The following is a 22446-nucleotide window of genomic DNA, read 5'->3' on the forward strand; positions in this document are numbered from 1 at the left end:
TCCTGGTTCTTGTCCCCACGCCGCTTCACACCATCTCCTGCTTTGCCCACAGCCTGTAGCTACTACTGTCACTCAACTTGTGCCTCACAGGCCCCACCCTGCCCTGTGCCCCCTGACCGCCTCTGCACAGCCTTGGGAGTACACCCCGAAACAGGCACAGGCACTGCCTACGAGGGCTTCCTGTCGGTGAGCTGGGGCCAGAGAGGGAGAGATGGGTGTGGGTGGCTTTGGCCTGGCGGGCCCTCCCATGCCTGCCTTCCCCAGGTGCCGCGGCCCTCAGGCGTCCGGCGGGGCTGGCAGCGGGTATTTGCCGCCCTCAGTGACTCTCGCCTGCTGCTGTTTGATGCTCCAGACCCTCGGCTCAGCCCGGCCAGTGGGGCCCTCCTGCAGGCACTGGATCTGAGGTGGGTGCTGGGCAATGAGTGGCATGGGACAAGGGACAAGTGGGCGGATGGGGTGCAGCCAGTGGCTGTACCACCTCTGATCTGTTCCATGAACCTTCCAGGGATCCCCAGTTCTCAGCCACCCCTGTTCTGGCCTCTGATGTTATCCACGCCCAGTCCAAGGACCTACCACGCATCTTCAGGGTAAGCACCTAGGGTGGGATGAGCCAGACCACCATCCGCCTCCACACTGACCCCCTTCCAGCCACTTTTCTCCCTCTCCGTGGCTGCCCCCTTCATCTCTCTCCGCTCCCCTCCAATGGACAGCTACTCCAGCTTCCGATCTGGTCCGTGTACCCACGCTCCATCCAGCAGTGCAGGATTACCCAACCCCCAGGCCATGGACCACTGCTGGTTCGTGGCCTGTTAGGAACCAGGCCACACAGCAGGAGGTGAGCGGCAGGCAAGCGAGCCAAGCTGCATCTGTATTTGCAGCTGCTCCCCAGCGCCAGCACCACCACCTCAGATCATCAGGCGTTAGATCTCATAAGAGCAACAGTCCCTGGTGCCAAAAAGGTTGGGGACCGCTGCTGCAGCACACGGAGTTTTCCGTATGTGAAGCTGGCTATGTCCTGCTTCGTTCAGGACTCTTCTGTGGCTCCCTGATCATGCTCCCTCCACGTGCTCCTGACTGTGGCCTTGAGGCCCCATAATTCTGACCCTGCAGGCCTCCCTGGCCTCTCTCTCGAGCCTCTCTCTGCTCTGACCACACCTTGTTTTCTCCAGTTCCAAAAGTGCCCTGTGCCCGTGGACCCCTTCACAACTGTTCCCTCCGGTTGGCCCCCTGCCGGCCCCCAGCCTTTCTCCCACCTTGACCATTCCTGGTTATTCCACTTGTTCCCCAGGCTCCAAAAGAGATGCCTCTTCCTGTGGGAGGGCATCCTTCCCTGCTTCGCTGGAGTTGGGAGCCCTGCCCTGTGTTCCCACAATACCCCATTCTTTCCTACTGTGGCATGGGTCAGGGCTCTGTCCATATGCTTGTCTAATGACCCCGTCTGGCTCATCGCCTGCTAAAAGGCAGCACCTAGCTTTGTCTCTTGCAAGCTCATGTCAGGGCTAATAAGCCTCATCTGCTAGAACAAGAGAAGGGAGAAAGGACAGCTGGCCATCGGCCCGTGGTCCTCCAACCTGAGTCCTTTCAGCCTGGGTCTCTGCTCACAGGTGACGGCCTCCCAGCTGACAGTGCCGCCTGTCACGTGCACTGTGCTGCTGCTGGCAGAGAGCGAGGGTGAGCGGGAGCGCTGGCTGCAGGTGCTGGGTGAGCTGCAGCAGCTGCTACTGGATGCGCGGCCAAGGCCCCGGCCTGTGTACACGCTCAAGGAGGCCTACGACAACGGGCTGCCGCTGCTGCCCCACACGCTCTGTGCCGCCATCATTGGTAAGCCTCATGCTGAGGAGGCGTCACCCGCCCAGGGCAGGCTCGGGGGAGGAGTCAGGGCCTGTAGGGATCTGCAGGCCCAGCCACAGTCACGAGGGCTGCTGTCGCTGCCCAGTCTCTGCAGCCATGAGCTGTGGGCTCTCTGCCTTGCACACGTGTCATCCCTGACCGTCCCCTGAGCATGGCTGTGTGAGGAGCCCCGGCTAGAGGGTGGGGGTCCAGCTTCCGCTGCTCCACTTCTCCATGTCTCATTTCTGCTTTTCCCAAAAGACTCTCAAGCAAGGGAACAGAGAAAAGGCCTTAGTAAGAGTTAAATAAGGGTTTTGCTCCTGGCTCTCTTACCAGCAGCTGGGTGACCACGGGGAGTCTGGGCACACCAAAGCCTCGCATCGTCTCCTGTGTTCAGCCAGGAGCCCAGGGCCTCCGTGACAGACAGCTGGGGGAGAGGCGAGGAAGCAATGCTCGCTGGATCCCCCTGGCAGCCAGGGCCCAGAGCCAGCCCTTGCCCTAGCAAGCTGGGAGCTCTCCGTGTAGTCACTCAGGGCGAGAGCCATGGGGAAGACTGTGTGGGTCCTCCAGGTGCCCTGTGTCAGTCAGGAGTTGGGGACACAGGGGCATTTGTCAAGCAGGGATTGCCCTGAGCTTAACACTCATTTCACATCGCTTCATCTCCATAGCCTCACAGCAGCTCTATGAGAAAGGTACCATTATTGTCCCCACTTTACGTTAGGGGAAATCAAGGCTCCGAGAGGTGACATGACTTATCCAAAATCCCACAGCTGGGGTGGGGGGGATCCTCTCACCTGCCCCACAGCCCTTACCCATTAGAGCCAGCCAGGACTCTGGGGCAGAGGGGTTCAGCGACACAGGGACAGTGGGATTGCCATCTTCATGTCCTCAGGAGAAACCGAGGCTCAGCGAGGGCAGGCACACTGCCCAGTCTCCGCCTCTGGACGGGCCCTCTGACCCCTGACCCTCTCCTTCCCTCTACCAGACCAAGACCGGCTTGCTCTGGGCACAGAGGAGGGGCTGTTTGTGATCCACCTACACAGCAATGGTACTTGCCTGTCAGGGCCAGGGCTGGCACGGGTGGGGCTCAGCCCTGGGGGACAGAGGAGGATGGGCACTGGGCTGCTCCTTACCCATCCGGTGGTGACACTCTCCCTCACCAACCCCACAGACATTTTCCAGGTGGGCGAGTGCCGGCGGGTGCAGCGGCTGGCGGTGAGCGCCACCGCGGGCCTTCTGGCCGTGCTGTGTGGGCGTGGCCCCAGCGTGCGCCTCTTCGCTCTGGCGGAGCTGGAGAACGCGGAGGTGGCAGGCGCCAAGATCGCTGAGTCTCGGGGCTGCCAGGCACTGGCAGCCGGACGCATCCTGCAGGCGCGTACCCCTGTGCTCTGTATAGCTGTCAAACGCCAGGTGCTCTGCTACCAGCTGGGTCCAGGCCCGGGGCCCTGGCAGCGCCGCATTCGTGAGCTGCAGGCACCAGCACCTGTGCAGAGTCTGGAGCTGCTAGGCGATCGGCTATGCGTGGGTGCAGCTGGTGCCTTCGCGCTCTACCCACTGCTCAACGAGGCCGTGCCCTTAGCGCTGGGAGCCGGTCTGGTACCTGAAGAGCTGCCACCATCCCGTGGGGGCCTGGGAGAGGCACTGGGTGCCGTGGAGCTCAGCCTTAGTGAGTTCCTGCTGCTCTTCACCACTGCTGGAGTCTACGTGGACAGCACTGGCCGCAAGTCTCGCATCCCTGAGCTGCTATGGCCCGCAGTGCCCACAGGCTGGGGTAAGGCCAATGGAGAGCAGGCTGAGTGGAGCCAGGAACCTGCGGTGGATCTCATGTCAGAAGAAGACAGGGTCCTGCTCCAACTCCTGAGCTTGGCACTGGAAGCCATTGTGTACCATCCTGCCTGACCACGCCCCGCTCCCCTGGGTGGCTGGCAGGGGATCTTCCTCTTCTCTGCCTTCGCTCACATCCTTCCCTTGCCTGAACTGCTCTCCTTTTTGTACCTGGCAAACCCTTAACCAGGTCCAGCCAATGTGTGCGCAGGGCCCGGAGCTGGTAGGCCCTCCATAAATGACCAGCCTGATTGCCGTCATTGTCATTATGCTTTCAGGCTCCCTGCCCTGCCTCCCCCATGGTTGGTCTTTTGCTCCTTTTTGCTCCCCGACCTCTGCCTTGCTTCTTAGCACCTTCTCGTAATGACCGGTGTGGTGCACCAGGCCTGCATACAGGCTGGGGCTGATTTCTTCATCCCATTCAGCGCCCATTCCGGGCAGCACACCCCAGGGGCTCTGACTGTTTGGAGAAATGAATGAATGAATGAGTGAATGAAGGAGGGAGTCGGGCACATTCATAGGTAGCTGGCGTAATGGAGTTCGGGCTTAAAGAAAAGATCAGAGCTCCCGTCATGAGCAGTGGCCCTTCTGGGGTGGGACCTGTGGGTTGGGTGTGGCACAGACATTCAGCATGTAGGAGTTGGACCCAGACAGCCCGGGGCCAATTCCCAGCTCTCACTCACCATTAGGTGGCCTTGCCCATTACTTAGCTCTGGGGTTTCTGGTCCCTCATCTGTAAGGTAGGGTGATAATACTACCTGCCCACAGTTGTTTGAGAATTAAAGAAGGAAAAAATATGCAAAGTGGTTAGAACTATGCCTGACACGGCACAGAGTGGCGCTCTGCAGTTTGAGCTCTGATTTGCTGCAGAGGTCGGGTGGGGCGACCAGGAGAGTGTTCAGAAGAAGGGCCTTTGGTGGGCGGGGAAGTTTCTGCACTGTGGCAGGGCACGGGGTGTTCCCCGAGGTACTGAGGAGGGAACAAGCCCAGAGAAGGGCTGGACTTGCCCAGGGCTGCACAGCACAGGCAGTTTTCCACCCTGCAGGTTATACAGCTCCCTACCTGACAGTGTTCAGTGAGAACTCCATCGATGTATTTGATGTGAGGAAAGCAGAATGGGTCCAGACGGTACCACTCAAGAAGGTGAGGGCCTGTCCAGACCCTGGGGCTGGACTGGGTCGGGGTGGGGTAGCATGACATGACCTCTGTGCCTGCTGCCTCAGGTGCGACCCCTGAACCCAGAGGGCTCCCTATTCCTCTATGGCACCGAGAAGATCCGCCTGACCTACCTCAGGAACCCGCTGGCAGGTGAGGCAGTGTGTGTGCATGTGTATATGCGTGTGTGCGCTCACCTGTGCACACGTGTGGGTGTGTGACCCTGAGCACCGGCCGACTGGGACCCTGGGGACTTGTGAGCACTGCCCAGCTCTCTGCTTCTCCCACAGAGAAGGACGAGTTCGACATCCCCGACCTCACTGACAACAGCCGGCGCCAGCTGTTCCGCACCAAGAGCAAGCGCCACTTCTTTTTCCGCGTGTCGGAGGAGCAGCGGCAGCAGCAGCGCAGGTGCGTGCGCGGTGCAACGACTGGGCGGGCCTCCCATTCTTGGGGGCGGGGCCCAGCACAGGCCCACCCCCGGGGTGGGGCAGGGAGTCAGCTTCCGGAGAGAATGTGGGGATGCATCACATTCGCCGCCTCCCTTCCTACACCCTCTCTGCCTGCAGGGAGATGCTGAAGGACCCCATTGTGCGCTCCAAGCTCATCTCACCGCCCACAAACTTCAACCACCTGGTGCACGTGGGCCCTAAGGACGCGAGGCCCAGTGCCAGGGACCAGCCCCCGGTGAGTCCTCTGGAGCTAATCACAAGCCTCCTGGGTGAGGCTGAGCTGATCACTGGCCTCTTCAGTGCGCTTGAGCTAATCGGAGGTCTCTGCTTACCTGGGACCCTGGCCCTCAGCGCATCCAGAGCTGGCGCTGGCCGTGGTTACTTGTCCTGGTGTGTTGTTGCGCCTGCTCCAGCCCCTCCGCACTGTCCCCCAACAGGCTTCTGAAGGGAAAGGCCGAGGTGCCCGCGGCTCTGGCCCACAGCGGCCTCACAGCTTCTCGGAGGCTCCGCGGCGCCCAGCCTCCATGGGCAGCGACGGGAACGTGGACCCCAGTAAGGATAGCCCCACAGCTGACAGTACTTCCATGTTCCTCCCCCAAGTTTCCACCCACTTTAGACCCCTCAAATCTGACCTTGAATTTTTGCCTCTCATCCTGCTCCTGGAACAGTGAAGAGGAAGCCTTGGACATCTCTGTCCAGCGAGTCCGTGTCCTGCCCCCAGGGATCTCTGAGTCCCACAGCCTCCCTGATGCAGGTGAGCCAATGGGGACTTTTCTCTTCCGCACTCAAAGCTGTTCTGTATTAGGCCCTTCGTGGGACCTGAGGCCAAAGAACAAACTGAGCGCATCCCTTCCCTGGATCCTAAGAGATTCAGACTCTTACCTGCCTCACCCCGCAGCTGGCCCCAGCAGAGGCCTGGAAGTGGGTATCCTGGCTCTGACTGTCCCGGCAGTGTGGCCCCCAGCTAGGTGCCCAGCCTCCCTGAACTTCTCTTGTATGTAAAATGAGGTTATTATCGTGAGACCTGTATGAGGAGATGATACCTCAGCATGGTGCCTGGCACATGGGGACAGTGCCACAGAGGTGGAGCTCTTGGGATTCTTAACAGAGGCCCAGCCCGTGGGAGGGAGCAATCCACTCTGGGTGGGGACTGGGGAAGACCTAAGCGGAGATGGGAAGGCTCCCACTCACCCTCCAGGCTTGTCTCCAATCGCCACCCCTACTCCAGCCACACTAGGCCGCTCAGAGCCAGACACTTGCTGTGTTCTTCCATATCTTCAGGCTCCTGCCCCTGCTGTCCCCACTGCTTTGAATGCCCTTTCCTGTCCTCCACCTGATTAACACGCAGGCCACCTCAAGGCTCTGCACCAATATCACCTCCAGAGACCACCCGACTGCCTGGTCAGGTGATCACTGCACCCCTGCAGTTGCTGTCGCCTCCAGCGCCCTCCTCTCCCCACCCATTCTTTGTCAATTCTTCCGTGCTATGCTTTGTGTCTGGGTGCCAGTCCTCCTCCTCTACAGTCCCCCTGTACTGTGGGCCCTTTGATGGACGGGGGTCAAGTTTGTCTTCTGCCCAAAGTAAAGCATGTTTGTTGATCGAATGAAGAATGGGGTGAATGAACAAAGGGTCGTTGATTTGGGCTCTGGCGTTAAGTAGGAGTTTCCCAGGTTCTTCTCATGCACCCCCACCCCCACCTCACATCTGGCCTCCTCCAAGGGCCAGCAGCAGGCGATGGGTCCCGGGAAGGCCTCTGGAGGCCTAGTGAGGGAAGAGTCCTCTCTCCACTCTGACTTCCGTCTCTTTCCCCTCCAGGTCTCAGAAAGGCCCCGGAGCCTCCCCCTAGCCCCTGAATCGGAGAGCTCCCCTTGACACCTTCCGGCAGGGCCCACCCAAACCCCAGGACTGAGAGACATGAGGGAGCAAAGATCCTGAGGAATGCCATACGCCGGCTGGTCCGGGACATGCGGAAATTTGGACTCAGGGAGAACCTGGGCTGGGCTGGGCTGGGCTGGGCTGGGCAGCGACCTGGCGGCTGGCCTAGGTTCCCAGGGGAACCTGACTCCCAGCCCTCGTCCCATCTTTCCCCTCTGCTCCTAGCGCAACGTGTGCTAGCCACTGGGAACAGAATGGGACCCTCCCGCCCCAGGGGCCCCACTGTCCTGGTGTCCAGGGGCGATTGTGCCAAAGCTGTCATTCCCAGGGCCAAGCCAAGCCCCAGGAGGCTTGCAAGCGAGACTTGGGATGAGGGAGGAAGAAGCGCCAGGCCCCTTGGGGCAGTCTGGGATCTTGGCTGCAGGCCGTCTAGCCCCCAATGAGGCCAAATCGGGGCATATCCCAGTTTCTGCTCAGGGTTAGGTTGGGAAGGACAGGCTCCGATCCAGAGGGAGGGAAGATAAAGAAGCAGAGGACAGGATGTAGGTGAAGGAGGTGAGAGAGGCAAGTCCGAGGAAAGGAAGCGGAGGAGGAGGCGATAGTGCCTGGAAGGCAGAGAAAGCCATCCAGACGAGACAGAGGGATAAAGGAGGGGCAAGGAAGAGGAGAGGGGTGGAGGGGGGAAGAAACCGGAGAAATATATACTGTGGGTCCTTTCCCTCTGGCGAGGAGCTTGTTGGGTTTGGGAACAGGGAGGGGCTCCATGAGCCAACTGACATTGTCATCCAATCCGTCCAGAGGAGAAGAGAATTCCTAGACAGGGATGGGATGGGGAGGGTATTTATAAGGGCTACTTGGTGGGAGATGGGTACCCAACAGGGCCACTGGAGGTCTCCAGGCACACTCTGGCCCTTCCCAGAAATGGGGAGGTAGGGTCCTTTTCTCAAAGCTTCAACCAACTATGTATTAGGGGATCATAGGGGACATTTTATTATTGATCACAGTTATTATTATTGTTATTATATTACTATTTTTATTAAACCTCCCCCTACTGATAAGTGGGGGGCAAACTAAGTATTTATCTCCTCAAATGCCCTATTTCTGGGAGGGGTCAACCTCGACACTCTGCAAGGCAGTAAGAAACCAATAAAGACAACTTCGTAAGCTATCGGCCTCCCCACCTGAATCTGTCTTCCTAGGGTTCCGAAAACGGGGGCATCAGAGAAGGAGGAAGGAGGTGGGTATCAGGGAAAGTTAAAGACCAGGTTACCTTCCCTGTATTTTTAGGCATCAGATGACACATTCAAGTGGGGGTGAGAGTTAGATAGCGAAGGGATGGTTTTCAAAAGCGGTCAGCTTTAAGGGAACTCATCGAGAAGTGGCGGTCCCCCCAAGCCGAGCAGCAGTGGGGAGCTCTTACCACGTCCGAGCCGGCTGGCCAGGAAGAGGCAGTGGCGTGACCTGACGAGCTGTGGCTCAGTAGGAGAATCTGGCTGCGGCCAAGCGGAAAGACAGCCCAGGAAATAAATTCCTCCACCTCGCTCTACTCCTTCCTCTGTTTCCCGCTTCCTTTTGTCCAAATCTAAACAGCAGCCGGAGGACCCTAAGTTCAGTTCACTGCAGGTCCTAGAAGGCAGCCTTGGGGCCCCAGAGCTGGGTGGGGAAGGGTGGGAGTGGATCTAGATCGCCATCCTGCTGCCCCGTTCAGGGGAGGCTGCTGAGAGGGGAGGAGGACCCAAGGTCCAGGAGGGGTCTCCTGTTCTTAACTGGCTGTCCTGTGATGGGGCAGGACCCAGGTCACGGCAGAGCTGGATGAAGAGGGGGGTTAAGGTCTGTGCTCTGGGATCAAGGCAGGCCTGGGAGACCGATGACTATGCCTTGAGGCTCGTGCCTGGCTCTACTGCTAGAACTACCGAGGGCCTAGGCGCCATCTGGTTGGGGATGGGGGTTGGAGGGTGCCCATGGGATGTCAGGGCCTGGTTAGGACCCAATCTTGAGAATCACACCTGGATTCTAGTCTAGCTGTGCAGTTATGGGCAAGTTACCTGATCTCTCTAAGCCTCAGTTTCCCCTTTGGTAAGTGGGGATCATAAAACCCATCTTGTGGGTGGTTCTGGTGAGATTTAGTGAGATAACGAGTGTAAACGCCTTCGACCCCCTCGAGAAATGTTTGCTCTGCCTCTTGCAGTGCAGAAGCTCAGAGCAGAGGTCTAGGGATGCTGAGACCTCTTGCAAACAGACCTCCAGTTACCCTCACCGAACTGGAGAAAAGCTTCCGCAGCACCCAGCAATAATTTACATTTTTTAAGAATCGACTTTCTCCCAACATTTTATGTTGACAAATCTTGAACCTACAGAAAGATCAAAAGAATATGAACTTCCTGTACTCTTCACCTAGATTCGCCCATTGTCAACGTGTGCAGCTTTTGCTTTACATCCATATCCATCCATACCTACATATGCATAACATGGATTCTGCTACCTTTTGCAAATAAGTTGCAGACATCTTGAATTTTGTACCTAATATTTCACAGGCATCTCTTAATAAGGAGCCACCAGAGGACAACTTGTTACCGTCTCGAGAGATTTATCATCGATACAATATCGTCTAATATACAGTCTGTTATGGGTTTAATTGCGATCCCCCCAAAATCATATCTTGAAATCCTAACCCCACATATCGCAGTACGTGACCTTATTTGGAAATAGAGTCGTTGCAGATGTAACTAACGTTAGGTCATTGGGGTGCGCCCTAATCCAGTCCGGCTGGTGTCCTTTAAAAAGGGAAATTGAGACACACGCACAGGGAGAACTCCATGTAAATATGAAGGCGGAGATCACGGTCATGTGTCTAGAAGCTAAGGAATGCCAGAGATGACCAGCAAACCACCAGAAGCTGGGGGAGAGGCCTGGAAGAGGTTCTTCCTCACGGCCTCAGGCGGAACCAGCCCTGCCGACACCTCGATCTCAGACTTCCAGCCTCCAGAGCTGTGAGACAATATATTCTTAAGGCCCCCAGTTTGTAGTGCAACTGTGTCAAAAATGTTCTTTACAGAATTTGTTAAAGGTTGAGTATCCGCCTCTGGATCACATATTACATTTGGTGCCTTGTCTCTTTAGTTTCTAATTTGGAACAATTCTCCCCCAACGCGCGCGCGCGTGCACACACACACACACACGCACACACGCGCACCCATTTTGTTGTCTTTCATGATGTTAATATTTTTGAAGGGTCCGGGCCAGTTCTTTTGTAGAATGACCTGATATTTGCATTTGTCTGTTTGTTTCCTCATTAAATTCAGATTTAACTTTTGTTTTTTTTGGCAAGAATATTACCAGGGGGCTGGGGTGGTTCCACAGAGTAGCGGTTAGAACGTCTGCTTTACATGCAGAGGGTCCTGGGTTCGCGCCCCAGTGAAGCCACGGACCATACCCCAGGTGCACCAGGCCCTAGGTGCCCGCCACAAGTGTGTAGGAGGAGACGTCCCGCCTTCAGAGATCCAGTTGTTAAAAGGGAGACAGCAACATCCATAGATCAGGGGTGGAAGTGTGTGGGTGGGGGGAATTAAAGAAGGGGAAAAAAAGTTAAAAAATAAATATTACGGCGGGGCAGGGGGGAAATGGGATAGATGATAGAGGCTCTGTTCATCCCTCTGGCGACCCAATCAAAGTTGTGATGGAAACAAGGAGCAAGCAGCAAGGAAAAATCACCTGAGATCTAGATGAACAAGCCATACAATTAGGGGGAAATCCAAGAAAGCACCCTGCAACGGCAGAAGGTAGGACGGGTCGAGGACACTGGGCAGCCTGATCCCGAGTGGCTGAGTGAGACGGAGGCTGCAGCAGCGGCAGACGCCTCTTAAAGGGGCTGCATCCGCGAGTGAATTTCCGCAGTGATGGACCTGCTCGCTTTGAGCACCTGTGGCCATTCGGCTGCATGCAGGGATCACCAGGGATGTACAGGGAGACATTGTTGGAGTGAGGGCCGAGGCGAGACTTGCTCAGTACAGAAGTGCCCCAGGTATCCATTGTTCCCTGTTGAGGCTCCCCACTCCAAGGGCATGGACACTGCGCCGCCATAGCCATGACATCATCAAACTGTATATAGGTCGCTCTGCCTGGAGATTCCCTGAAACTCTGCTTCCCCCAACTCGTGGCGCCACCGAAGCTACATCCAGGTGTATCCTCAGCAAGTCACGTGCTCCTTGCTGAGTAGTGCCTAGGCTCACATTGGAGCACCTGGCCTCAGTTTTTGGTGTGGCCTTTGGAGGCAACTATAAGCACAGCATCTGTGGATTGCTTGCTGAACCTTAGCAGGTGGCCCTGGAAGGACACAGGCTTGGGCTAAGTTTGGCCTGTAGCTGAACCCCTCACAAGACTATGCCACTGGACACCTACTTTACAAGTCCACACTAATAAGACCAGGAGACTTAGGAGCTTTGCTTAGTACATAGAAACAGACATAGAAAGGCAGCTAAAATGGGAAGACAAAGAAGCAGAAACCATATGAAAGAACAGAACAGAGATCCAGATATAATGGAGCCAAGTAATCTACCAGATGCAGAGTTCAAAACACTGGTTTTAAAGATCCTCAATGAACTTTTGGGAAGTGTAGATAAATTTAGTAAGAACTTCAACAAAGAGATAAAAAAACATAAAAATGGAAATGGAAATTGTAAAAGGGAACCAGTGTGAAATGAAGAACACATTATCTGAGATGAGAAGTATATTAAATGGAATAAACAAAGGAATAAACAAAGTGAATAAAGAAAAGGATCAAATGCCCTATCTAGAGGACGGGAAAGCCAAGGACACTCAATCAGAATGGCAAGAGATAAGATGCCAGACTATAAAACTAATTTAAGGAACATATGGGACACTATTAAGGGTAAAAATATACATCTGATCAGCGTGACTGAAGGAAAACAAGATGTTGAACAGCCGTTTGAAGAAATAATGATGGAAAACTTCCCTAATCTGGTGAAGGAAATGGAATAAAACCCCAGGAAGCTCAGAGAATCCCAAAAAACAGGGATCTGAAGAGGCCCACACCAAGATGCATCATAACTAAAATGCCAAAGGTTAAATACAAAGAAAGAATATTAAAAGCAGCAAGAGAAAAGCAGATAGTTACTTAAAAAAGAACACCCATGAGACTGGCAGCTGATTTCTCAAAAGAAACCATGCAGGACAGAATTGCTTGGCACAAAATATTTGACAGGATGAAGACCCAGGATCTGCAACCAAGGATACTTTATCCAGAAAAGCTATCGTTTAAAGTTGAAGGACAGATAAAGAGCTTCCCAGACAAAAATAAACTAAAGGAATTTATCACCACCAAGCCAGTATTACAGGAAATGTTGGAGAGACTTCTTTAAGAAGAAAACACCTGTATCAAAAATAGGGATAAAGAATGGTAACAACTACATTTCTATCAAAAAGTACCTCAAATGGAAAAGAATTAAATGCTCCAATTAAAAGACAGAGTGGATGAATGGATAAGAAAACAAGACCCCTACATGTTGCCTATAAGAGACTCATTTCAGATTAAAAGACGCACAGAGACTAAAAGGAAGGGGATGGACAAAGATATTGATTTGATGGACCTAGAAGGTATTTAAGTCAGACAGAGAAAGATAAATGCTATATGGTTTCACTTATATACAGAATGTAAGGAATAAAAAGAACAAACTAATCAAAAACAGACTCACAAATATAGTGGACAATTTGGTGGTAGACAGAGGGGAGAGGGGTTGGGAGGCTGGGGCGAAGGGTTAAAGAAGTAGAAATTAGTAGCTGTTGGATGGCCACGGGGATGGGGATCACGGTATAGGGAATGCAGTTAACATTAATATGTTGGCTAGGTGGAGGGCCAGGGGAGGGAGAGAGCAATTAAGGGAATCATTTTATGAATTATATAGTTGTCTAACCAAATATACTTGAAACTAATTAAAATAAATTTTAAAAAAAGAATATTACATATCTGAAACTATTTAAAATTAATAACAATAATACACAATTTTTTTTTGTAAACAGAGGCTGAATTCCTCTTGACTCTCTCTGCTCCCCCGTATGGTCAGTCTATGGTTAATGTGCTCCATATTGGCCCATACATAGATATTAGCGGACAGACCTCTCCCCACCTCTTTGCCTCCATCAACAGGATTCAAGTCAGAGTCTCAGGACCCTTCGTACCTTGGCAGGAACCCCTGCCCCCGGTGTCCTCACACCTACAGCCGCCCCCCAGCCCACCCTTGCGTCAAGACCATCGGAACAGGCCCTGCCTTTATCCCTGTGGTGAGTTTCATCACCAGGGACTCAGGCGTAATAGGTTCTCCATAGCTCTGGCCACCCCTTTTTCTGACCCATCTCCACCCTTGGCCCCTGACAGCTGTCCCCTGTCCCCTCTAGAGTTGTTGGTCTATCTTTAGCAAAATCCCCTGTGTCCTCATCCCCTTTTGCAAACGGCCTTTAACCCTCCTGCTCTGGCAGAAACCTCAACCTCCCTGAGGTCACTACTGCTCCCCGTTCATGTCCCACAGACTTTCCACACCCCTCCTGCAACTGGGCCTGGAGGTGGGGTAGGCATCCTCTTGAATCCTCACTGCCACTTACAGGTGTCCTCCTCCCTCCTCCTTTCAAACACTCAGGTTCAAACTCAAGTTATCAGCTTATACTACACACTTTGTTTCTGACATCTCCCAACCCATGGATAATTTTAGCTCCCGGCTTGCCGTCACTCTCCCCGTCCTACTCCTGCTTTAATTCTTAAAGACTTTGATATGCCTACGGATGATTCAACTGCCAGGCCTCTCAGTTCCTTGGAGTCTTCTTCTCCCGTGATCTTGTTTTCTGGCCCACCCCAGCCACTCACTCCCACAGCCCTATGGGAGAGCCGCACCATCCTAGCGGGAGCCACTGGTCACATGTGGCGACTGAGCACTTGAAATAAGACTAGTCTGAGATGTGCTGTGAGTTTAGAACAAGTACCAGATTTCAAAGATTGAGGAAAAAATATATAAATTATCAATAATTTTTATACTGATTACAAGTTGAAACACCATTTTGGATATGTTATTACATTTTGCCTCGCTTATATCTTTCTACTCTTTTAAAACATAGCTACTAGAAATTTTTAAATTACACATGCACCTTGTGTTATGTTTCTACTGGAAGCATGGCTTTGGGTCTTTTCATTGCTAATAACAACAACCCTCTCCTCATAATCTCAATCTCAAGCACCCCACTCTCCAACCAATACCTCCATTTTTCCAGCTCTCTAGCACCCCAACTCCAATAAAATTTTGACCCCGTTGGAACTTACAATCCATTGATTTTGCCACCCTTTTGCTGTCCCTCATTCCTCTTGTGTCCTTATGTACAGACTAAATTCCAGGTCAATCACTATAGTCATTTTTTTGCATGAACGTATTTATTTATTCCACAAATATTTGTTGAACACCAGTTATGTGTCAGACACTATTCTAGGCACATGAGACACATCAGTGAACAAAACACATTCTTTGTTCTTGAGGAGCTTATATTTTGGTGGTAGGAGACAAACAATAAACAAAGAAATAAATTATATGCTAGAGTAGTGGTTCTCAACTGGAGGCAAACGTCCCCGGGGGACATTTGGCAATGTCCAGAGACATTTCTAGTTGTCACAGTGGGCGGAGGGGTGCTGGCATCTAGTTGGTAGAAGCCAGGGATGCTTCTAAACATTCTACAATGCACAGGACAGCCCCCACATACAAAGAATTATCTGGCCCCGAAAGTCAGTAGTGCCTCCATTGAGAAGGTGTTAATGCTTTAGAAAAATTAACATAGTAGAGCTGGGTGGAGGGACTTGGTCAAGGCTGGGTCAGCCTCATTGAGAAGGGGACATTTGAGCAAGCGTGAAGAAGGGAGGGAGAGAGACCAACTAGGCTTCCTATTTCATTGAGAAAATTAAAGGACCCACCACATGTGCCTGTGTCCTCTGCCTTCTCTCCAATTATTGCGGATAAACTCTTTGTGCTTCGAGCAAATACCAAACTTGTCACTCAGGAACTCCCATTTCCTCCACCCGTTCAAGGCCATCAGTCCTCCAAGGATCTCCTATTAAACAACAGCAACAACAATCTTCTTAGACACTCTCCATGCCCCTGGTCCCAGCTGCTATCTTATTTTCCTCCTTCCCTTTGCTGCAAAGCTCCCTGAAAGAGCCATATATTATCATGGTCTCCAGTTTCTTTCCTCCTATTTTTCTTGAGCCCAGAACTTCGGGCTTTTTCTCCCAAACAGCTCTTAATGGGGCCACCGGGGACTCCTACCAAACTAAATCAAGTCAGTCCTTGTTGCTCAGCTTGCTGACCTGTGAGTAGCGTCTGACACTATTAATCATACCTCTGCCTCAGTGCATGGTCTTCTGCACCAAATGCTCATCTGGTTTTCCTCTCATCTCTTTGGCGGATCCCTCTCAGACGCCTTAAGGGTTCCTCTTGGTCTTCCAACTTCTACATGGAGAACCCAGAACTCAGTCCTTGGTGATCTCATCTCCATATACCCTTTATCCAGCTTCCCCTAATGTTAATCATGGTCTATTTATCAAAACTAATTGATGAAAACTATGAATGAAGCTACACATTTTATTTGAATTTTACAAGTAGAGCTCTGAGGTGCTCGAGTTTGACTGGTTTGGTTTTAAAAGTCCCATACCCCTGAAGTCCCCTCAGTCCTGGGCACACTGGGACAGTCAGCCACCCTATTCATCAGATTTTCCATTAATGTTCTTTTTCCGTTCCAGGATTTAATCCAGAATGCCACATTGCATTTAGCTGTCCTCTCTCCTTAGTGTTTTCTAATGCGCAAGTTTCTCAGCCTTTCCATGTCTTTCATGACATTGACATTTTTGAGGAGTGCTTGCTGGTCAGGTGTTTTGTTAAATGTCCCTTAGTTTGGGTTTGCCAGATGTTTTCTCATGATTAGACTAGGCTTATGGATTTTGAAGATGAAAACCCACAGAGGCGAAGGACAGAAATTTGATGATTAATTCATTGCTATGTATCCATTCAATGCCTAGAATTGAGTGCTTGGCTCTTTTGTAGACACCAAAACTCTGTTTGTTGAATGAGTAGGGGAGTGAACGAATGACTGTAGAAATTATTTAGTATTATTTTGAAGTTTTAAAATGTTAATATAAATACTATCCTACCATACATATTGTTCTGCAGCTTTTTTTTTTTTTTTCATTCAATAATGTGTCCTGAAGATCCATTTCAGGACACATAGAGCTATTTCATTCTTCTTTTACAAATAACTAGTGATTCTTTAGATTCTATTCTTTGCACATATTAAACTTTCACATGAGAATTGGGAAAGAATCGCTAGACACAGAGTTAGAACTTTTACGTGGTAATAGATACTGATAAACATCTAACTAAAGTGGCTGAACACATTACACTCCAGCAATGTCTGAAAATACCCATTTTCCTCACGTCTAGCCGACACGTGATAACCTACAGAAACTCAGGGACCGCCCGGGAGGGCCGGGTCACATTCGAGACTACAAATCCCAGAAGGCACTGCGGTCCCTTTGCTACCTTGTCTGCGTAATATGGAACGACCAATCCCTGAGGGCCTCAGAAAGGTGGCGCTACCTCCACTCCTCACCTACCTCTGGGGCGCCCCGAGCAGCGGACTACCACTCCCATAAGCCATCGCGTACTGACCCGGCCGGCCACCATTTCAAGGCTCCGGCAGGAGCAGGAGACGGCCCAGGACTTCACTTCCCGGCAGGCAGTGCGGCCCGAGGGGGGCGGGACTCCATTTCCCAGTAGGCTCCAGGCGGCTGGCGCCGCGGTGCCTTGTGTGGGATGTAAGCGCGGAGGTGGGCGCGGGGGACTAAGGCCAGGACTCTTCTTGGGATTTGGGGGTTTGGTTTGGGAGCGCCTTCCGGACGTACTCTAGGAGTCCGGGGGTACGGTCGTAGAGAAGGGGCGGGGCGGCCATTGGGGGTCCTCAGCAGGGTTCTAGGGGCGCACCCCCATCCAAGCCGGGGCTCCCGGGGTTGTTGGGGACGAGGAGGCCCCACAGCCTCGGCTGAGGGCGTCTCATCGAGTCAGGAGGGGGAGCAGATGAATGGAGAGTGAAGGGGGTGGGGAAGCAAGGGATTGTGTGAGTTGGGAGATGGAACCTTAGCCGAGCTTGGGAGGGGTCTCCCGGGCCATGCCCACCCGACCCTCCTTCCCCCGGCTCGCCTGCAGGCCGAGGCCCGCCGCCATGGGGCTGAAGGCCGCCCAGAAGACACTATTCCCGCTGCGCTCCATTGACGACGTGGTGCGCCTGTTCGCAGCCGAGCTGGGCCGAGAAGAGCCGGACCTGGTGCTCCTATCCTTGGTACTAGGCTTTGTGGAGCATTTCCTAGCTGTCAACCGCGTCATCCCCACCAATGTGCCAGAGCTCACCTTCCAGCCCAGCCCTGCGCCCGACCCTCCTGGCGGCCTCACCTACTTCCCGGTTGCCGACCTATCCATCATCGCTGCGCTCTATGCCCGCTTCACCGCCCAGATCCGAGGTGCCGTCGACCTGTCTCTGTACCCTCGAGAAGGGGGCGTCTCCAGCCGGGAGCTGGTGAAGAAAGTCTCCGATGTCATCTGGAACAGCCTCAGCCGCTCCTACTTCAAGGATCGGGCTCACATCCAATCCCTCTTCAGCTTCATCACAGGTTGGAGCCCCACAGGTGGCAAGGGGCAAGAATCTTGTCCCACCTGAGAACCCTGGCCCACCTCTTCACATCACTGGATGGTTTACAGAGCCCTTTTGAGACCTGTAATTCTTGAGAGGTGGGGCGGGTGTTAATACCCCCTTTGCAGTTAGGGAAACAAGCCTAGAGAGGGGTAGCGATGTGCCACAGAATGGCAGGGCTGGGACCGGACCCCAATCACTTGACTCCAAATCCACCATCTATCCTCTGCCCCCTCAGCAGCTCCCATCCCTCCCATTGAGCAGCTACAGGAGTTCTGCAGCCCAGCATGAGGCACAGAGGGGCCCAGCAGATTGGGGAGGCGGGGGAGGGAGGAGCCATAACTGGGCTACATGTGAGACAATTAAATATCTGTGAAATTGTTTTGAATGTAAATAGACCAGGGCTTCACCTCTGGTGAAGACTTAAGACTCAGGGCTTGCAAAGCTCTTTCTTTGCTCCAAATACAGTTGACTGGCAATCACGTCCTGTAGTGCCATATTGAGAAGGAAACAGGCTGCTTCTGAGCTTAGCAGGAAAAGAGTACAGAGACAAATTGGGAGTATTTGCCAGTGGGTGTGTGAAAAAAAGAGTGTTGGCCGGGGGTCCTATTTTTGCCAGCTCTGTTATAATCTGCTAGGCACAATAAAATGAGGAAATTCTTAAATTAGTAGAAACATGTTTTCCGAGAAAGAGAAGGGACAGGTTCAAAGACTGGGTGGAGCTATGGGAGATCCAAGGTCTCCTGTTGAGGACGGGGGTTGTAAAGAGGGAGGGAGGGGCTTTGGACACAGGAGAAGGGAAAAAAGAGGTGACGGAGGAGCGTCTGAGGTTTGGGTGCAGGCTTGGAGGTGAGGGTGGGGGGGAAACGTGGCCCCTTACTGCCTAACCCCCTTCCTTCAGGTCAGAGCCCAAAGGACCCTATTTCATTACCTCCCCTTTTTACAGGCACCAAACTGGACAGCTCTGGTGTGGCCTTTGCTGTGGTGGGGGCCTGCCAGGCTCTGGGTCTCCGGGATGTCCACCTGGCTCTGTCTGAGGATCATGCCTGGGTGGTGTTTGGGCCCAATGGAGAACAGACAGCTGAGGTCACCTGGCATGGCAAGGGCAATGAGGACCGCAGGGGCCAGACAGTCAACGCGGGTGTGGCCGAACGGGTATTGCCTCCCCTTCACCTGCCCCCTTCACACTCCTAGCCCAAGCCACCCAAGGGGCTATGCTTTCCTGTGCCACACCCCCCCTCTTCCCATCACCACCTATATATGTCAGGGAGGGAAGAAAGAAGGGCCCCTTTCCTAGCTGTCATTCCCTGGAGCAGGCACAGGTGGGCCATCATGAGACATCTGGTCTTGTCCTCTCCCAAGAGCTGGCTGTACTTGAAAGGATCATACATGCGCTGTGACCGAAAGATGGAAGTGGCATTTATGGTGTGTGCCATCAACCCTTCCATCGACCTGCACACCGACTCCCTGGAACTGCTGCAGCTGCAGCAGGTGAGGTGCGCCCGTGGGGCCCCGGGCAGGGGGCCGCTTTCCCTCCCTGAGCTTTGGCTTCCCCTTCTGCAACATGGCTAACAGTTCCTTTTCCAGGGCTCTTGGGAGAGTGGAATTGAGACATGAAAGGGCTTTGACTCCAGTAAGGGACTGCTTCCTGAATTCTGGCTCTTCCCACCTTCTGGGAGGTCCCTCCTGGAGCTGGACCTCACCTCTGCTTGGTAGACTGAGGACTCCCCCACCCCTCCCCACAGCTCACACCTCTCTCTTTGGCCCCTAGAAGCTGCTCTGGCTGCTCTACGACCTGGGACATCTGGAAAGGTCAGTAGGGGGAAGTAGCCAGGCTTGGCCTCGGGGCCAGAGGGCTGGGTTGCAGCCTGGACTCATGACCCTTTTCCAGGTACCCCATGGCGCTGGGGAACCTAGCAGACCTGGAGGAGCTGGAGCCCACCCCCGGCCGGCCAGACCCACTCACCCTCTACCACAAGGTGGGGATATCTCAAGAGGGTACAGAAGGGAGACCCAACAGTGGCTGGGGTTCCCTTCTACATGGGGACTATGAGGGGGTAGGAAAGAGAAGAGCTCTGTGTGTTTTGGGGGTTGTCACCCACTTCGTATTTACCACGTGCATATTCAGTGCAGTCAGGGCTGAGGGGTGCTCTGGGAGTGTCAGGACTTGGATTGATCCCCTCAGCCTTGCTTTCTCTGCTGCCTCTCACTGTCCTTCCTAGAGTATGACAGAGGTCAGATGTAGGGGCACTGAGGAGGGGATGTTAATTGGTGGGGTGGGGGGTGGGGCAGAAGGGACATCGGGCTGGGCTTGGAAGGCTTTAGTGTTTAGGAGTGTGTGGGAGTGCCTGGGAAAGGGATGTGCCTTGAGCTTGGAGGATGGGCCCCTTTCCTTCTTTAGGCCTTTTTCTGTGGGGGTCCCCACTCCCTGCATTCTGGTCCAGGCCTCGGCAAGCAGCCCTGCAGACTCAGGGAGAAGCACCTGGTAGAGAGGGCAGGGGCTGGAGGTAGGATTGGAGATGATACTCTCTGGGATCTTGCCTAGCAGCCTTTCTGGGTGTGATCCGATGGGACGTTTGTGCCATCTGGTACAGCTGGGGGCTGCCTCCCTGAGGCCCCTCTGTTCTGTTCCCAGGGCATTGCTTCAGCCAAGACCTACTACCGGGATGAGCACATCTACCCCTACATGTACCTGGCCGGCTACCATTGTCGCAACCGCAATGTGCGCGAAGCCCTACAGGCCTGGGCCGACACTGCCACTGTCATCCAGGAGTGAGGATCCCCTCGCTAGGGCTTCAGCCCACCCTTTCTTCCCCTTTCACTCAATTTCTAACCGTCTTCATCTAGGAGTGAGGCCTGGGTCCCAAGCCCCATCCCTTCTTCTAGCCCCTAGGCAGTCAGGGCCACCATCTACCAGGAGGTAGCGTCCCCTGACGAGGGCCTCTCGCCTTTCCTTCTCTCCCCTCCCCTCTTAATTTCCAACCATCATCGTCTGTCAGTGGAGCCTCCACTCCTAGCCCCACGGCCCCCTCCCCACTCTTGCTCTCGACTAACAGACACCATTTCAGAGCGAGGACCCCAACCACTCACTCAGTCCCTGGATGACCCAGGAAAGGAAACCTGGGTTCCATCCCCCAGCAGGTCCCTGGGGGCACCCGCCAAGGCTATGGCCCCACCATGCTCTTCTGCTCTCATAGCTACAACTACTGCCGAGAGGATGAGGAGATCTACAAGGAATTCTTTGAAGTAGCCAATGACGTCATCCCCAACCTGCTGAAGGAGGCGGCCAGCCTGCTGGAGGCTGGTGAGGAGCGGCCAGGGGAGCAGACCCAGGTGAGCTGGGGTGCCACTGGTGTCCACCTTCCCACCTGATCAGGGCTCCCAGTTACAGAACTTGGGGACAGGTGGAAGGTGGCCCAGTGTGGAGAGCTCTGTTCTCTGACAGTAGCTGAGGTCTTGGCTCTGGGTTTGAGGGAGCTGAGGGTATATTAGAGATTTCTACCCTGTGCCTTCCGGCAAATAGGGTGGAAGCCCATCTCTCTCATGGCCAAGGCTTCTCCTTCAGTTGTGGGGGGCGGGACGGAGGTAGCGATGGTTCCCTCTATGTCCAGGTCCTGGCTCACGACTGGGTTTATAAAAGGAAAGAGGTCCTCAGAGTTCTGCCCTCCCCGCTGCGCTCATCTCTTCTGGAACCAGGGCTCTGCCTAGAAGAGGGGCCTGACCTGTGCCCTCCTTTCCCCCTTGCGCAGGGCTCCCAGAGCCAGGGGTCTGCCCTGCAGGACCCAGAGTGCTTTGCTCACCTGCTGCGGTTCTACGATGGCATCTGCAAATGGGAAGAGGGCAGCCCCACGCCGGTGCTGCACGTGGGCTGGGCCACCTTCCTCGTGCAGTCCCTAGGCCGTTTCGAAGGACAGGTGAGGGGCAGCTGCACAGGGGCAGTGGGGAGGACAAGTGGTGGTGACAGCAGCTACAGAGGAGCCAGAGCCTTTGTGGCCCTGAAGGGAATCTACTTATCCCATCTGCGTGCATATGAGACAGGCCTGGGAACAGGATGGCGGAGGCTGGGTCCTGGGCATCCAGCCACTGGCTTGCAGCCTTTCCCTCGGTTTGCTCTCTCCATCCTGCCCAGGTGCGGCAAAAGGTGCGCATAGTGAGCCGTGAGTCCGAGGCTGCGGAAGCGGAGGAGCCGTGGGGCGAGGAAGCCCGGGAGGGCCGGCGACGGGGCCCTCGGCGGGAGTCCAAGCCCGAGGAGCCGCCGCCTCCCAAGAAGCCAGCTCTGGACAAGGGTCCAGGCGTGGGTCAGAGCGCGGTGCCAGCACCCCCTCGGAAGTCCCCAGGGACTGTCCCGAGCACTGCTCGTGGCCCTGAAGGTGGCAGTGGGGCTCCAGCACCAGCACCAGCGCCCGCCGCGTCGCCGCCACCAGAGGGTCCGGTTCTCACTTTCCAGAGTGAGAAAATGAAGGGCATGAAGGAGCTGCTGGTAGCCACCAAGATCAACTCGAGTGCCATCAAGCTGCAGCTCACCGCTCAATCGCAAGTGCAGATGAAAAAGCAGAAGGTGTCTACACCCAGCGACTACAC

The 22446-nt window shown here is 54.1% G+C and overlaps 2 protein-coding genes across 2 annotated transcripts in view; both read left to right on the forward strand.

The window, feature by feature from the left end:
* CDC42BPG (CDC42 binding protein kinase gamma) overlaps positions 1–8305 on the forward strand; it is an 18938-nt gene extending 10633 nt beyond the window's left edge. Inside the window, exons 25-37 of the mRNA XM_025046359.1 lie at positions 53–186; positions 265–404; positions 506–587; positions 1605–1821; positions 2816–2878; positions 3002–3601; positions 4700–4797; positions 4878–4962; positions 5100–5220; positions 5379–5496; positions 5699–5813; positions 5930–6015; positions 7078–8305. Coding sequence (XP_024902127.1) covers positions 53–186; positions 265–404; positions 506–587; positions 1605–1821; positions 2816–2878; positions 3002–3601; positions 4700–4797; positions 4878–4962; positions 5100–5220; positions 5379–5496; positions 5699–5813; positions 5930–6015; positions 7078–7134 — 1916 coding nt within the window. The 3' untranslated portion in view covers positions 7135–8305. The remainder of the gene's footprint in view (positions 1–52; positions 187–264; positions 405–505; positions 588–1604; positions 1822–2815; positions 2879–3001; positions 3602–4699; positions 4798–4877; positions 4963–5099; positions 5221–5378; positions 5497–5698; positions 5814–5929; positions 6016–7077) is intronic.
* Positions 8306–17016: 8711 nt separating this feature from the next.
* Positions 17017–22444, forward strand: MEN1 (menin 1; the record flags this gene model as incomplete). Its single annotated transcript, XM_015588688.1, has 10 exons — positions 17017–17098; positions 17385–17845; positions 18812–19020; positions 19228–19356; positions 19637–19677; positions 19757–19844; positions 20501–20637; positions 21063–21198; positions 21615–21779; positions 21995–22444. Coding segments are annotated over exons 2-10 (1800 nt in total), but the record flags the coding sequence as incomplete, so codon positions are not given.
* Between the last annotated feature and the right edge of the window lie 2 nt (positions 22445–22446).

This window comes from Pteropus alecto, unplaced genomic scaffold (assembly GCF_000325575.1).
Source record: "Pteropus alecto unplaced genomic scaffold, ASM32557v1 scaffold43, whole genome shotgun sequence".
NCBI lineage: Eukaryota > Metazoa > Chordata > Mammalia > Chiroptera > Pteropodidae > Pteropus > Pteropus alecto.